The sequence below is a fragment of the Oreochromis aureus genome, linkage group 20, assembly GCF_013358895.1.
Source record: "Oreochromis aureus strain Israel breed Guangdong linkage group 20, ZZ_aureus, whole genome shotgun sequence".
Classification (NCBI taxonomy): Eukaryota; Metazoa; Chordata; class Actinopteri; order Cichliformes; family Cichlidae; genus Oreochromis; species Oreochromis aureus.
Window position 1 is genome coordinate 21950739 of NC_052961.1, and position 15732 is coordinate 21966470.

The 15732-nt window shown below is 42.9% G+C and overlaps 1 protein-coding gene across 3 annotated transcripts in view; it reads left to right on the forward strand.

Moving 5' to 3' along the window:
* Positions 1 to 15732, forward strand: part of samd11 (sterile alpha motif domain containing 11) — a 48095-nt gene that overhangs the window by 12374 nt on the left and 19989 nt on the right. For all 3 annotated transcript variants that reach the window (XM_031726473.2, XM_031726474.2, XM_039604822.1), the window contains exons 3-4: positions 2123 to 2298; positions 10036 to 10145. In XM_031726473.2, coding sequence (XP_031582333.1) covers positions 2123 to 2298; positions 10036 to 10145 — 286 coding nt within the window. The remainder of the gene's footprint in view (positions 1 to 2122; positions 2299 to 10035; positions 10146 to 15732) is intronic.

Consider the following 15732-nt stretch of genomic DNA (forward strand, 5'->3'; position numbering starts at 1 on the left):
GCCAGATGTGCGTGTGTAAGAGAGACAGATGGATGTGGTTGGATCCATAAAGGAGTGATTTATTTATTTTTATTCCTCTTTAAGGGGGGGGTTCCACTCTTGGCCCCTCCACTCCTTTACAGCTCCAGCATTAATTTCTTTGACTTGGACCTGGAGTAGAAGAAGCAGAAGTACTAGAAAGTGATCAACCGTCCTGAAATGATGATGCACAACTTCTAGAAAGGTCCAACAGGACAGGAAACAGATAAAAAAATCCTTTTTTCCTTTTTTTTTTTTTTTTTAAAGCAAGACACAGAAAAGCAGAAAGGCGAGAAATTTTCAGAAATCTGTGGCCTGCTCATCCTGGGGGATGTTTTCATCTTTCTCTGTCCCCTCCCAACTCTTTTTAATGTGTGCCATTTGAGAGACTCCAGAGGGGCTGCACCTGTTTGCCTCTTGGCTAGGAGCCCCCAAATCCCTCCTTCTGCCCCCGCCTGCCACTCATGCTACAGCACCTCCTGGGATGGATGGAGCGAAGGAAGAAGGGAAATATAGGGAGGAGTGGTGGAGTGTGGGGTTGCATGTGGTGGAAGGGATAGCTGGAGGGCTTGAAGGAGTAAGAGCAGAGATGTAGGCACACACAGAGAGTAAGACAGAGAGAGAGAGGGGAATATAGTTTCACATCCAAGTCCATTCTCCCACACTGGACAGACCTTCCCTCTGTGGAGCTTTCTCTCTTTCATGTTTTGACTCACCGCATTCTCTTTTATTTCTGTGTTTTCTCTCACCTTTTTCTCTCCTGTGCAAAACCCACATCTGCTCTTCCTCTCTTCCTTGTTAACTTTTCTCCTCTGCCCTATCGTTCCCTTGCTCATTCTCCAATTTTCTTCCCTGACTTGGTCTCTTTTACTCTATGCATCTCTCAGTCCTCCTATCTAGGTTATTCCTCCCCTCCTCTTTCTCACCCTTCTCCCATTGCTCTGTGATAGGGTCGTGTTAATCTGCAGTGACCTCTTCAGGTCACATTAAAGGTCGCCCAGCTTCACTTCCCGATATCCCTACGGCCATACTCTTGTCTTAATCCCTACTTTGCTCTGCTAACTCCAGGAAGTTTTGGAACAAAATAAATACACGGTTCACCGACAGAGTTATTTTCTTCCCATAGATTTGCTTTTGAAATAAAAAGTCATGTAATAGGCAACATGTAACCTTTATCTTTTATTATGTTGTATACCCTGCCTTTCAACATATGACAGCTGGGATAGGCTTTAGGACACACACACACACACACACACACACACACACACACACACACACACACACACATGCGCACACGCACGTTACATCTGGCTCACCGATATCTGTAAATGTCATCTCCCCAACATGCTTTTCACTCATGCAACCCCGTATCATCACGCTCCCACCTCCGTGCTTTACTGTGGCACTCCTCGCAGGCTGAACCCCGTCTGAGCCGAACACATTTATCTTGGTCTCATCTGACCAAAGCAGGTGTTCCCAGCATTTATTGGGTTTCTTTTCATGTCCTATTTCCAAAGCCTAATCTTGCAGATTTGTGCCAAAGAGCAGGGAAGGGGTTTTTCTTGCACGTTGCCCACAGAGGCTAACGTTATGTAATGTCCTTTGCAGTATCTGAGATATAACAGAGAGTTGGATTTTCATTGATAACGCCTATTCCAAGTGGGAAGCCTTTACCTCTGTGTGCTAATCGTGCACTCTCTGCGGTGATTTTAGGGCAACAGCCAGAAAGGCTCTGATTAGCGGTACTACAGCTCGTTCTGATTACTGCAGTAACTGTTTCGGCTGATTTTTAGTCTATCATTTCCTGTCAGTGTGCAGTCTGACAATCAGACTTTCCCAAATTTCTGCCAATTCTTTTTCATATACAGCCAGACTTGCAGATAGAAACCCATGGATCCTAAACTGAAAGAAATCTGGTGTTCAGGTCTGGGTTTTTTTATTTATTTATTTTTTGGCTTTGATTTTCTACTTTGAGTATCTACTTGTATTTTCAGTGTTTTGATCTCAAAGAGTGGCAACTTTAAATCACTCACATTTTAGTACTTTGTCTGTCTGGAATTACTGAATCCTGTTTTTAAAGTCTCGCCTTTTCTGTGTTTTGCAGAACCGCGGGCGCTTGGCAGAGAAGCGCACCATCCCCCTGCCACCTAACCGGGTGCCCAAGAAGGAGCTGGCCTCCATTTTCAGCAGTGACGACAGTGAAGGCAGTGACCGGGCCAGTGGGGATCATGCTCACATCAAACAGGAGGATGAGCTGCATTACAGTATCATGAGAAAGAGGTCAGTCACCTTTGACTTGTAGCTATGACTTGAATGCAGTTGGTTGTTATGCACTTTCACAAAATTAACAGGTAATTACCCAGAATTTTTATTTTTTTTATTGTTGTAAGTTATATATTTTTACGCAGGCTTTTATTGTGTCTTCAGAATAAAGTAGTTTAGTCGCCACATGAAGAAAACTTTAAACTAGTCTTTGTTTTCTTGTTTTTGTTTTTGCCTCTCAGATTGTGTTTAATGGCAGATGGATGTAGCTTTAATAAACTAATAGCACCTCAGGCGTCTGTAGTATTTGCATCAGAAGTGGCTTCAGGATAATTTTGCTGTTAAAGGCTCACTTTTAGACAAACAAAGAGCTGCATTTCAAAAATATATATGCAAGGTTTTTGCTTTGGGATGTCTAATGGAAGCTGTTGAGCTTTCACGGCATTAATTGGTTTGTTAGTTTGCGTTATCCTGCTCCTGCCAAGTCTCGGTGTGTCTGTCTTGAGTTGATATCGAATGACTGAATCACCTGAGTCACTGCTGCCTGTTTCATCCTATACTGTAGCAGGGAGCAGTTCGCTCATAATAGAAAAGATAATTTTGCCGTCTTTATGGTGTTCAGCTGATCTAAAGATTGTTTCAAAACGCTTATGAAGTGTTTTTGAACAACTCGAGTTAGATTAAAGAAAGAAGTAGCATATGCTGCCTCAAAGACACGTTGGCAGTGGTAAAAACATGCAGTGCAGTGCATCTATAAAGCCTCCCTGGGTCCTCATCATTCACATGAGTAGTGTTTTATTTTTGTCAGATCTGGAAGGAAAGCAGGAGTTTTTTGAGTTGTGCCATTTTTATTTTTAAGAAGTAGCTGGTATCACATCATAATAATAATCCCCCTGGAGTATGTTTTAGGCATACATCTCAAATGCTTTCATAATGATTGGGGGTGTTTATTCTTTACATCAAGCTGGTTTATTGTTAAATTACCAAAAATATTAAAGAGTTATTTTCAAAATGAAGATGATTCTAAAGTGGGAACTGCTCTGGATACAAGTGAATAATCATGTGTCCATTTTCATACATGCAAACAAAGACGTGCAAGGCTACAATGATGTCATACACTGTCACTGGTGGCGTATAGTCGATGGGGTTAGGAACAAAAACTAAACTGAGATGGAATTATAATTTTTCGTGTGTGTGTGTGTGTGTTTGTTTTTTGTTTTAATTGCCACCGTGGAATTTTGTGATTGCTCAGTATGTACGTAAACTGATTGTGATATTTAGAAATCGGACAGATTATTGATTTAAGGCAGAGCCTGTTCATTGATTAAACCCAGAAACTCCCCAGCTGCATTATAGGAGCTTGTGCAACCTCATTAAAGAAGGGGATGTTTTTCATGTCGTGAGATTTACGCGTGACACGGCGGACAGCGCAGCAACTGTGAAGCTTTAAATGGATCCACTAACCTCATTTAAGAGGGCTTCCCCTCCCCCTGACACTTGTGCCGCTGGCGTGTTAAGATGATAATGAATTTAAAGAACACTTATGACTAATATGTCAGGCTTTTACCCTTTGAAAGGCGACGGACTCGCTGGAGCCGCAGCTCCGGTCTGTCGTGGGTATCCGTCTCAGCCTTGCTTTATCCCCCAATGTGGGTCTGGACGAACAGGATAATGGGATGTCCAATCATGGAAATGTGATTTCCATTGACCGCAGCTTCGTAAGTGAGTCGTAGAAGGGTCTTAACAAATTGGATTTGTCCGATGGATGTGAAAAATACAGGGCCTCTGTATACATGTGAGTGTATCTGTGCTGTCTCATCCTCACATCATCAGAGCTGGCGGCAGCACCGTCACACCCACTTGGTTGCAGCAACTTGCCTACTGTAACTGTACTTTAATCTAAAAGAGCACATCAGATGTGCCATGTGGTATTTAACCGTTTGATCCTTGCGTAATGCTTCATCCAGGAAATTAACTTCCAGAAGGATTACGTTGGGAGATTCTCTTTTTTTTGACTCAGTTCAAGTTTTTCACTGCAGAGTTGCATGGAACTTGTATAAAGTGTCAAATTTTTCACTAAAATGATTTTGCATACCGATGTCAGAAAGTTTCTGACCTTCTCATTTCCAGAATTCATTATCAGACACTCCACCTTAATCTGATTAATGGTAGCAGTCTCTGTCTTAACAGACAATTGGTTTTCTTGGCACTCTATAGATCTGCACTTGTCCTGCTGAATAAGCATAGACCAACTACAGACTGAAGTGCAGCCAAACCACAGAACTAACCCAATAATCGTTATCGCAATAGAACGCATATGGACGTTTCCTGGATATCAGAATGTATCCAAAGCTCTTATTGTGGTGTCTGCGCTACAGATTGTTAGGATTATTTACACACTGATTGATGAATTTCATCTTGGGGGGAAAAGATTATGACTTTTTGGTTGGAAAAAGGAGTGCAAATGGAGGTCAGCTCAGTGTTTTTTCAAACTATTCATCCTCTGCAGCATCCTACCTATGCAGGCTTTATGGCTCTGTAATTACGCCACCTCACTTCCTCGTCTGCTCCCGTCATAATTACTACTGCCGCCGTCATGTTGTAATGTAGCTCCGGTTAAATAAGCTTTTTACACCATCAACCTATGGGGTCATTTTTCATAATTTTTTTTTTTCTTTTTTTTAATGGCAGGGAAGTTTTAAGATTTTAGCGTCTTACTCGAGGGCAAAACAAAGCCTATCTTAGCGTTTGTTTATCTTGGCTATAGATAACAAGGGTTGATTGAAAAGTGCTGACTGAGAGTCTGGATAATTACTTGGCAGCCACCGTGGATTTTGTAAGTTACACCTGCTGACGTCTGCCTTCCAACCTGCAACCTCTGGAAGACAAACTTCTTCATACCCATTATTAGCCTTTGCCAAAACAAACACAAAAGACACTTGAACAGTTTCTCAGTCATCCACGGCAATTAATTGTATATGCAAAAGAGGCGCTAAAGTAATGAGAGGTAGGTGTTTGTAACAAAATCAGCAAACATACTTAATTAAAGGGTCATCTTTTCCTGTCCAGTGATATTACAGCTAATATCCTCCTTGTCATGGCGGCAAAATTATATTTTAAGTCAAAATGTAGAAGAGTTGGCATGAGTTTGAAGTACCTTGGTTACTGTTTGTTACAGGCTGTGAGCAGCAGGCAGATGCTTACATTTATGAAGATTAAAAAAATTCTCACATAACTTTATGGCCCCTATTTGGGAAGCATCATTGGCTCATTTGTTAATAAGAGAGCTTTATTTAATCTGGCCAATGGAGAAAGACACTGATGCTGAGTTAGCTACTGTATGTCTGTTGCATTTGACATTTTGTCCTCTGGCTTTATTGAACAACCGTGTCATTGCCTTATGCCAGTAAGGGGTCAGAGACAGTGTGAAATTACTGGAAATGGCTCTCCCCTAAAGCACTAATTAATGAGCTTGGAGGTTTTATAGCTTTTTAGAGGAGCTTTCCGCCTCAAGAAAGGAAAAAAAATTGGCCTTGTTTACATGCCTTTGCCATGGCGACATAGTCGCAGCAATTTAGTAGTTGATTGGGCGTTGGCTAGCAGCAAGGCATTCATTGTTTCCACACAGAAGAGTGTTTTCTCTCTGTTAACTTGCTGTCATAACACAGGATGGACGGAAATATGGTCAGCAGTGTTTCAGCTGTTAGGCTCAGATGTGGCTCGAGATTTCCACGTGTAAAGATCAAAGTGATTGCCCTGTTATATCAGTGCCAATCAGGTGAAATTAATACACAGAATGAAAGTGTCCTCTGTTGAAGCACATGAGAATTACCACTCAAACTGCAAATATAAATTTTATTTAGTCCAATTTTTCCTTAAAACTAAAAACAAAAATCTCTCTCCAAGTGAGGAGAGATTTGCATTACAGATGAGAAATCAAGAGTAAATAAAACCAGCAGTTTTCTCAAGGAAATGTAACATGGAAGACTTGCTGTATATTGTGTTTCCATTGTCTTCCCTCCTTTGGCTGCTTTATCGACCTCATGTCAGCGTGTACAGCAGGCGCACAACCAGGAGAAGTGAAGCTGGGCTACTCTGACTTATTCATGTATCTGTTTCTGTATTTATTCATTACCCCCTCCACTTGCAGGGTTCCCACTTGCATGTTACCTTTGGATTCAACTGTGGAAACCTGACAATTGTGCGTCTCCTGCTCAAAATAAACCAACAAGAGTCCTCATTTAGACTTGATGGGTCTGAAAGGATGGCTGTTTTTATAAACTCTTTTTAATTCCTTAATTTTTTCAACATAATACTCATGTGCATGCCTTTCTTCTCTCTGGTTGTTGAATATTACATACTGTCTGGTAGTATTTGAATTTTGCTGTGGGGCCACCTGCGCAGGTTGGAGCAGGCTGTATGTTTGGGCTATTGTCTTGAGTAGATGAGGGTAGTAAACCTGTACGTACCAGATGTTTCATAGCACTTGCACCCTGTCTTTCTCTCCCGTCTCTGTCTCTCTTGCTCTTTCTCCTCCTCCTACTCCTCCTCCTTCACATCCCTGCTGTCTGTCTGTCAGCACTTTCCCAGCGGTGGTGTGAGACATGGCGTCAGGGTGCCTGGGCCGCCAGCTTCTGCCAGCTCACACTGTGACCTCCAGCCCCGCCACCTCAGCTCCACGTGCCAATGCCACAGCAGGGCACTACTGGGCATTTATACTGAGTTGACTCCTGGTGCCAGCAGAAGCCTTTTCATGTTGTTTGGGTTATTTTGAATAGTACTGAATTGGTAGAAGAGAACACAAGCGTTTCTTAACAAAAGATCAACTTTTACTCTAATACAAATCATTTCTCTTGTTAAGCTATAAATACATATTTTAAATACTAAATTAAATACTACTACACATAGTATACATACATAGTATATACCGTAATGCACATACACAGTTATCTGCTAAATAATAATAATGCTAAATAATGCATTTTCCAATTTCTTATGTGTTGCACCACACAGCAGATCTTATTCGTCATATATTTCACACATTAAAAATGTTCCAAAAAGCACAAAAGGTATAAACAAGGTGGAGGGGTCCAGTTCAAACCCTTTCACCTAACTTTGAGCCTTACCAGCATCCATATTTATTTTTAATGAAAATGCATATGAAAAGGAAAACTATGGAGCCCAAAACTATTGAACATGGGTTTAAATGCTTCTTATTTAACAGTTTCAAATGGGAGTGACTCACATTTGAAGCCAGCCTCAAGTGGTTACTCTTGGAACTGCAATGTTCTGCTTTATACGGGCTAAAAAAATTATGTATCATAGCTGGAGATGGACCAGTATTGAAATTTAAATCCAGCCTTTGTGGAAGTTTGATTATGACAGTTTTATGTCATCAGTAATGTTAGTAGCTAGTGGTATTTGATTAATAACACACACTGGCTAACCCAGTGTCTGGTTCACTGTGTCCAGTAACAAAGGAACAGTATTGACCAGTTTAGAGATAAGCAGAAGGTGATTGTCTCTGGTGCACATGGGTGATGAGAAGCTGGCTCATGTCCTTCTTAGCAATCGGTCTCAACAACCGCTATATAACCCCCTCCCTCCATCGTTTCCAAGGCCTCCGTCCTTCCCAGCTAACTCTGGCCTTAGGAGCTCCTTAGGGAGCGCTGACTCAGGTGACTGGGTTTTAAACAGCATCCCCAGCCCCCCTCTCCATCTTGGCTTGAGTGTGACCTTGCCTCCGCTCACAGAATGAGCGGAGGAGGGGGCTGAGGGAGGGCATAGGTGGGTGGGGATAAGGCTAGGCCCTCATTAGCCCAAGCTGAGGCGGGACAGCTCAGGAGAAGTGCGCTAATTACCCAACTAACAATGTCCTTGCCGTTCACGGCTTTGAGCGGCCACTTCACCATGGGATAATAACCCCGTCACCTCTCTGAGAAGTTCACGATGGCATTATCACGATCACTTTAAATGATGGACAGAGGGTGGTGTTATAATGCAGCTAACTGATTGATGGATTTGGCTGCAGCTCCCCACAGTAGAGCATCTAACTGCAGTGTGCGCGGATGGCGTAGTTTGGAGTCAGTGGGTGACACAAACGCACGATAATGACCTTTAAAAAACCTTCTTTGGACCTCATTTTCGTTTTTGAAGAAAATCATTGCCCTCTCAGACGCTTAGAGCTACCAATTTTAGTAAGTTGCACTCTAAAAAAGAAGTCTGTCATTAGTGTAAAAAGTTTGCAGTCACAGACCAATCAAGCGTCTCCTTGCTTAGCAACCGATGGTGACTGTTTTGTCTGCGACTATTTTCTGAGTCATTGGTTCTCTGTGCCTGAGAGGTGACTGGTGAGGCCAGCACGGCCAGCATGAGGTCCTCAGCACTACCCTTCATCTTTTCTGTTAGCGTGTGGAAAACAGCTTGGCGACCGACAGCCTGACATTACAGAAGGAGCCTGTAATCATGGGACTGTAAAAACCCAAATCCAGCAGCCGCAAACAGTGTGGCCTCGTCATAGTGGTGGCAGCTAAGAACCATTCACCGCCTCTGTCCCATAAACTGTGCTTGCCGTGTCATACCAGACCCCCTTCATAGATGTTTCTGCTTTCAATAAAGTTGCCAGTTAAGGCTGTAAATGAGATTGCTGCTCACACGAGAGGTTGCTGATGCTGTGAAATTGACGTGTTAGGCTTACTGTGAAAACAACACAGCATGCATGTGCAAAAATCTCTAAATCCTCATGGGCTTTGGGACAGCTGTGTGTAGCAGGTATATCACATAACTATGACAGAAGATATGTAGACTGTAACTAAAAAACACATTCAGCCCTGTACCTCTCCTGCCACACAAGCTGTTTGCCATTACACTGACTACACTCCACACACCGCGCGGCCATGCTACCCTCAAACGCTAAGCGCCTATTTCCCATCATTATGCCATTTAATGCGATCAGGATGGTAATCAGATTGCAAATGAAATGCCTCCATGACACAGTTGTGTGGGTCCGCTGGTGTGGGGAGTTTAGAAAGGCAGCTGGTGGAGAATTTGAAAGGACAGAGCGGCTCCAACCAAATCTGGGTCTAATCTGTTAACCCTCCTCCTGCTCCTCCTCTGGGTGCTGAAGGGCAGGACAGGGTGTTTGAGAAATTCTTGTGAATAATCATTTTCTTTCTTTCTATTTTTTTTTTATCATGTGAGAAACTTAACATTAGTGTAGGCACAAGACTAGGGAAGACTTGCAGCTCCTTTTTTTAATTGTTAGCACAATCAATGGTGGCTTATATTGAGGACTTTACACATTCTTAATAAATAAAACCACTTCCCAGCGCGATCGAATCGTTTATTTATCTTAACCATTCTTTACCTGTCTTTGCATATTATTAGAGCGGGTTTTAAGCTGTTAACCTGCTTATGGGTTGTGAATATGTTCATTAATACATCTTAGTGTGGAAGATGAGTAGGGATGAGACCTGAAAGTGCTGGATGCGGTAGTCTGTCAGAGTGTATTACACACCTCAGAGCTAAGAGCCAGTTGACAGGACAGCCACTTGTTGCTTGCTCTGTGTGAAGATGTGCATTTTATAGAGCGCAGGTCTGTCTGTATGGAGGATTTCGGTGGTAAGTCTAATGTGAAACAGTATGAATTTATATGCTGCTGTTTACACAATGATTTGGGTTTACTACTAGTTCATTTCTTTTGTTCATTACTTTTAATTGTGTTCTCTTTCCTCTGTGTGTGTTTGTGTGTTGCAGTCGTGACACTGACCTCTCTACAATTATATCCAACCTGCACCACACCAGACAGCACGGCATGCCCGAAGGCCAGTCCGCCTCTGACCACGGCACCAGTACTGGACACACAGGTAGGATCATGATGATGCCTGTGTGTGTGTGTGTGTGTGTGTTTTAACGGTACGCATGTGTATGTATGCAAAATGTAAGGTGGCTTCTTTCTTTCTCTTTCTTACATTTGTCTTTCTCTTTCTTCCTTGCATGTAGGCAGATGATACATGCCCCTTTACACCTCCTATAACACATGTAAACGTTCCATTAACCACTTAATTTACTGTAATTTATGTGATTGAGGGAATTTAACATAAGCGTATTAGTAATTCCTAAAGGTCGCTCATGTTGATTACTTAATGTTCTTCCCACATTCTCTGCCGCACTCCAGGATTTTTTATTTTTTTGGCTAAACCCCCTGTTTTAAATTACCTCTGAATAAATGGCTTTGTTTGCCATTAATCCAGTTTCATGTGAGCAGAGGAACCATGGTGTGCATGTGCTAAGCTAAGAGCTTTGCTTCCAGCTTAAACACAGAACACAGACCACATTTAATCACAGCTATTTGTCAAGTAGACTGTATGAGGATATTGTGCAGCCATCAAAGACATATGGCTGCTCAGAAAGCCTCTGTGTAAGTCACTGTTTAGAAACAAGTCCATTGTACTGCATGGTTCGTCCACATTTTGTCAGTTGCACTTAACTTTAGTGGCGCACAAGTATGTTTATGTAGTTTTTGATGGTACACTTGCAAAATCTTCACATTATCACAGGAATAGAAGAAGTTCACTAACTATAATTTTAGGGTTGTTGAAGACTTAAAACAGTTGGAAGGCGTTTCTCGTTGAAGTAATTAATCTCAAGAGTTTTTATTTTTTCTTATCTCTGCTAATTTTTTTTTTTTTTTTTTTTTTTTTTTTTGCCTGCAGGTGAAAATATTGATAATGACACATGAATAACCCTGGATTATACACTTCTATCAGATAATCCAAACACTTTGAAATAAATGCAGTTACCCTTAATTAAATAATTGGGTGCCTTTTTATCAGTAAAGACCGTACCTTTGCTTTGCTGTTGCCCGGAGTTCAACCCCTGTCCCTTCTTATCCCATTAGTAGGAGGCACAGCAAGTGGCATAATCACCCCAGACCCAACACTTCCCTACCCTCTCTCCTTGTGCTCATATACTCTGTCTGCCAGATTAATTGTCCATACGGTGCCTGCGATATCAGGTAGAGTGGGTGCAAGGTGGGGAGGGTATTAGATTGCTAAACAGCCAGCTCAGCCGGTGTCTTTGGGTCCCTGTTTGGGACAGATTTCCACCAATACACCAGCCTAATCAGCTGTTAAACTTAATGGAGAAATCAGAGCCATGAATGATTTTCCTAATGGGGGAAGACAAGAGGGGATGGAGGTGGGTGTGGGGCGGCAATGGGGGATGGTGCGAGCACAGTGTGGCCTACACGTAGGGGGTCCAAGACCCTAAAATCTGTCCGCTTGAGCATTAAAGGGAGATTTAACAGGCTGCCTAAGCGGCTCGCTTCGTGTCTGTAAACAAGTCCAATCCGATCAGCCACTGGCTCTAATTCTGTCTGCCAGTGAAATTAGACACACACTCGTTCCCAAACACACAATTACACACAAATAACATGTAGTTATACATCTGCGTGCCTACGCAATATCAACTCAAGTTCGAATTTGCGTCCACATACTTAGGTGGGTGAAACGTACATGAAGTTTTAAAGCAGTGGATTATTTGGCTTTGGGATTGACGCAGCATAAATGCTTGTGTTTATATGTTTATGCTGTTGCATCAGTCACCTCTGCTGTTCGACTCCTCCAGAGGTGTTTAATGTGTACCAGTGAACAGTGGAGGGAAAGAAGGGAGAAAGACAGCCAGGAGGAGGTGAAGACAAAGTCTGCAGCAGCGAGAGACGGAGATGCTGTGATGGAGGAAACATTTGGAAATAGGGAGCCAGAAGAAAATGAGATGAATGAGTGCGGTAGTGGTATCAAGGGAGGGTAAGCAGCAACTATGGCGGCGGACTGCTCCGTATGTGTGTGTGTGTGTGTGTGTGTGTGTGTGTGTGTGTGTGTGTGTGTGTGTGTGTGCGTGCGTGTGTGTGTGTGTGTGGGTCAGGAGGAAAGGGAAGCAGGCTTGCCGGGTCGTCTCTGTGCCGGAGTGGGCCGTTAATTAAATCTGAGAGACAGACAGGAAGGTTGCCTCCCTCCCTTCTCTTCCCATCTCCATCCGTCCCTCCCCTGCTTCGCTCTCTCAATCCCCAGCCACTGGCTATTCAGAGGCTCTGTTAGAGGCGGAGAGGAGGGTGGAGGGGAAGGAGGGGTAGGAGGCAGGAGGGGCAGGGGCGCCGATGCTGAGAGTCTGGCTGCCTGTGGAGACTGTAAACCGTGGCTCTGCGGTCAGACCGGAGACTCAAACAGGCAGATAAGGTGTTTTTGGGCCGCCGCTCTCTCTCTCTCCCTCTCTCTCTTTGCTCCCAACACTCAGACTCTCAAAAGCAGTTACAGCCTGTCGGCGTGTGTGTGGTTGGGGGTTGCAGCAGCGGTTTGGGGCTTGAGCACATTTTTGTGTGTGTTTGTGCATGCGCACCTTTCCGTGTGCGGTTTCGAAAGGCCTGGTTTTAAATGTTTGCTTGCGTGTGAATCTGCAGCCCAGCGTGTTTGTGCAAGGCCTTTTTCTTTCAAACTGATTGTGAGCGAGGATTGCTTTTAAAGTATTACCAGCTAGTTATTACATGATTAGCATAGAAAGGCAATTCTGCCCCAAAGTAAACATTCCAGGATATGTGCTTATATTAGCTCTGTCATACAGCGGCAAAAAAGGGGAAATGTGGATAGTAAATATTTTAAAACATCCCACAGCTTAACAGGGATGTAATTGCACTGCCATAACAAAACGCTTTCTCATGGTTTCTCAAATAGACATGCTGATGGTTCTGTCAAGATGTGAAATTCAAGATGACAAAATAAATAGTTGAATTAATAGTGGAAATGGTTTTTTCCTTCCTGTCTGGGAACTTAAGAGAAACCCTGTAGTTTCAGTTGTTCTTTGACATCTTAGATTTTTTATTATTTTTTTCTTTGCTGCTCGTACTTGTGCAAAGTTACACTTGAGCAGAATCAGCAGTCGGTCGAGTTGTGTGTCACAGAAATATTTCTTGGCACTTTTAAAACTTTAATTGCCTTTAATAACCTGTGAATTGCGCGTTGTTTGAATGGGAATATTAGCTTGCATATTTGGGCATGAACTGTTGCCTAGGAACAGTCTCTGTAAGCAGAAGAAGACGGATGAATGCTGGGAAGACGGAAAGATCTGACAAAGAAAGCAATACATTTAAGACTGACAGAAGATATTAGACATCAGTTTTGGATTCAGAACAACCTTATTGGAAAAGTTTCATTGAGAAATGTTCCATTTGCAGATTTTTTTTTTCCAGATATTTAATCTACTTATGCAATATTATATATAAATATTTCTTGATGGGTTTTTTTCCTTTTTATATGCTGTGTTTCCTGATTCAGAAAGGATGATGAAGGAAGCATTTTATTTATTAACCAAACGTATTTTTAATTCTAATTAGTTAGTTCTGTCATGTTTTTTTTCTTTTGGCTTTTTAAAAAGAAATCCAAATATAAATGGTATTTCCATAGAATTAGGACAGACAGTTATCAGATTAGTTTTGTAGCCGTTATTTTTGGAAATGGAGTAGACAACAAAGCACTCTGCAGTGGTCTTTTGCTATATGGGTTGCCTACTCAACCCAGTGAGGTATACCGATGCCTACATATTAGTAATTTTAAAAAACTTTTTTCTGGGTGACTGTCATAATAGTCACAGTGGTTGTCATAACCGACATTATAAACAAACCACTGGTACTGCTGATGGAAACTTCACTTCTCGTGTAGCACCACCTGTTCGGAGGATTCCTGCTATAAGGGACTGACTGTATCCGGCTGAAGGCAGTGAGGATGACAAAGACAAAAGCTACTTTTGGTTTTATTCTGTTACATAATTATGATCTCTTGAAAATACCACACTCACAGATTTTCACTTTAAGGTCAGATGTATGTTTTTTTTGTTCCGTTCCTTTCATGATTTTTTTTTTTTTTTCTGGCTCTGTTTGTCCGTCTTTCAGTTTCTTCCATCATATAAGAAAGACGAGCAGTTTTTGTGGCGGTTTTCCTATTGGAGAACATTTGCACATGTTGTTGTGGTGCATCCTCCACTCGCGCCAACTCCATCAACCACCCCCAACCCTCTCTCATACACCCCCACCCCCCCACCCCGCCCTTTCCCAGCTGCATCGGCCCGTAAGCCAATCAATGCCAGGGCTTTCAGGGCCGGCGGAGGCCCCGGCGCACGGAGGAGGGATCAATAAGTTATTAGCACCATTCTGTCAGCTGTAATGTGGAGATTGATCGGGGGGCTGCGGCTGGCGGCCCACCCCACGTCCCCGCCTGTCACCCCACCCCCCCAAGCTGCTCCCTCCACTCAGTCTCCTCCCCCTCCCCTTCCTCGGCCTGATAAAGATGACAGATTAACGGAGTAAGAGAGGAATTAAGGAGTCTGGCTGTCTGAGCTGTCAACGCGCTCCACAGGATGGAGAGAAGAGAGGAGGAGGGCTAAAGTTTGAGGAAGAAGAGGGGTAAAAAAAAAAAATAAGAGTAGGAGAGGAAGGGGAACGTTCTCCTGGCTGACGATTCGCCCTGCTGGTGTCACATGAAAGAGAAGTCGTTTAGGTCCTGCTGTTTCCTCTTTCTCTTTCTATCCCTCAGTTCTCATCTATCTTTTCTCTCAGTGGGAGGAACAGCAGATAAGGAGGAGGTTAACTAGCAAGGAGGAACTGAGGCAGAGGCTGGAACATGGTGTGTTCACATACACGTCTGGAAAAAACAAAAAAAAGGCAAGACTGCAGATTGTCTGTTGACCAAAAAAAGCTAAAACATGGGGTTATATCATTAGAAGCGAACGCTGTCTGCGCTTAATAATTGCTGTATTTTGACAGTTAAAATAGCAGCCTTGAAGGCGGACTAAAACTCTTGACTCCACGACCACTAATTCCTTAGCAATATTAACAAGCAGGTGATAGGGAAAGGCCTAAGGTAGCAAACTTGACTGTAAGCTGTGTTAGTGGGAGTAAAAGGGTTAGTATAGATGCTAGCAGAGCTCAGGGTTTGGCATTAAAAGGGAGCGCCGGTGCTCTAAGAAGCCCCATTTAATTGGCTTTAAAAGCTTTCCGCCCTCAAATCTCGGGCCCTCGGGCACTCGCGCAGGAGACACAGTGTCTTGAGTGAGGTCGGCTCAAGAGACGACTCAAGTGTGTTTGATCATGAGAGGCTCTGGGTGTGGGTCTAAGCGCGTGTGTGTTTGGTAGAAGAGGGGCTTTAACTAATGGGGGTTCTCTCTCTCTTTGTTAATATTTCACTAATAGGATAGATGGAGACCTTCATTTTTTTTTTTCCCTGAAAGGACCAGTGAAAGAAAAGTACCAAGCGAGATTTGAAAACGAGAAAGAAAAACAGAAAGAGAGATCATAAAAGAGATTGGAGAAAAAGTAGAAATGGTAAAAAGCATTCAGTTTGTGTGTATGCATGCACTTGTCCATTAGCGTTACTCCCTGTGCCCCCCCGCCCCCTCCTGCTGTTT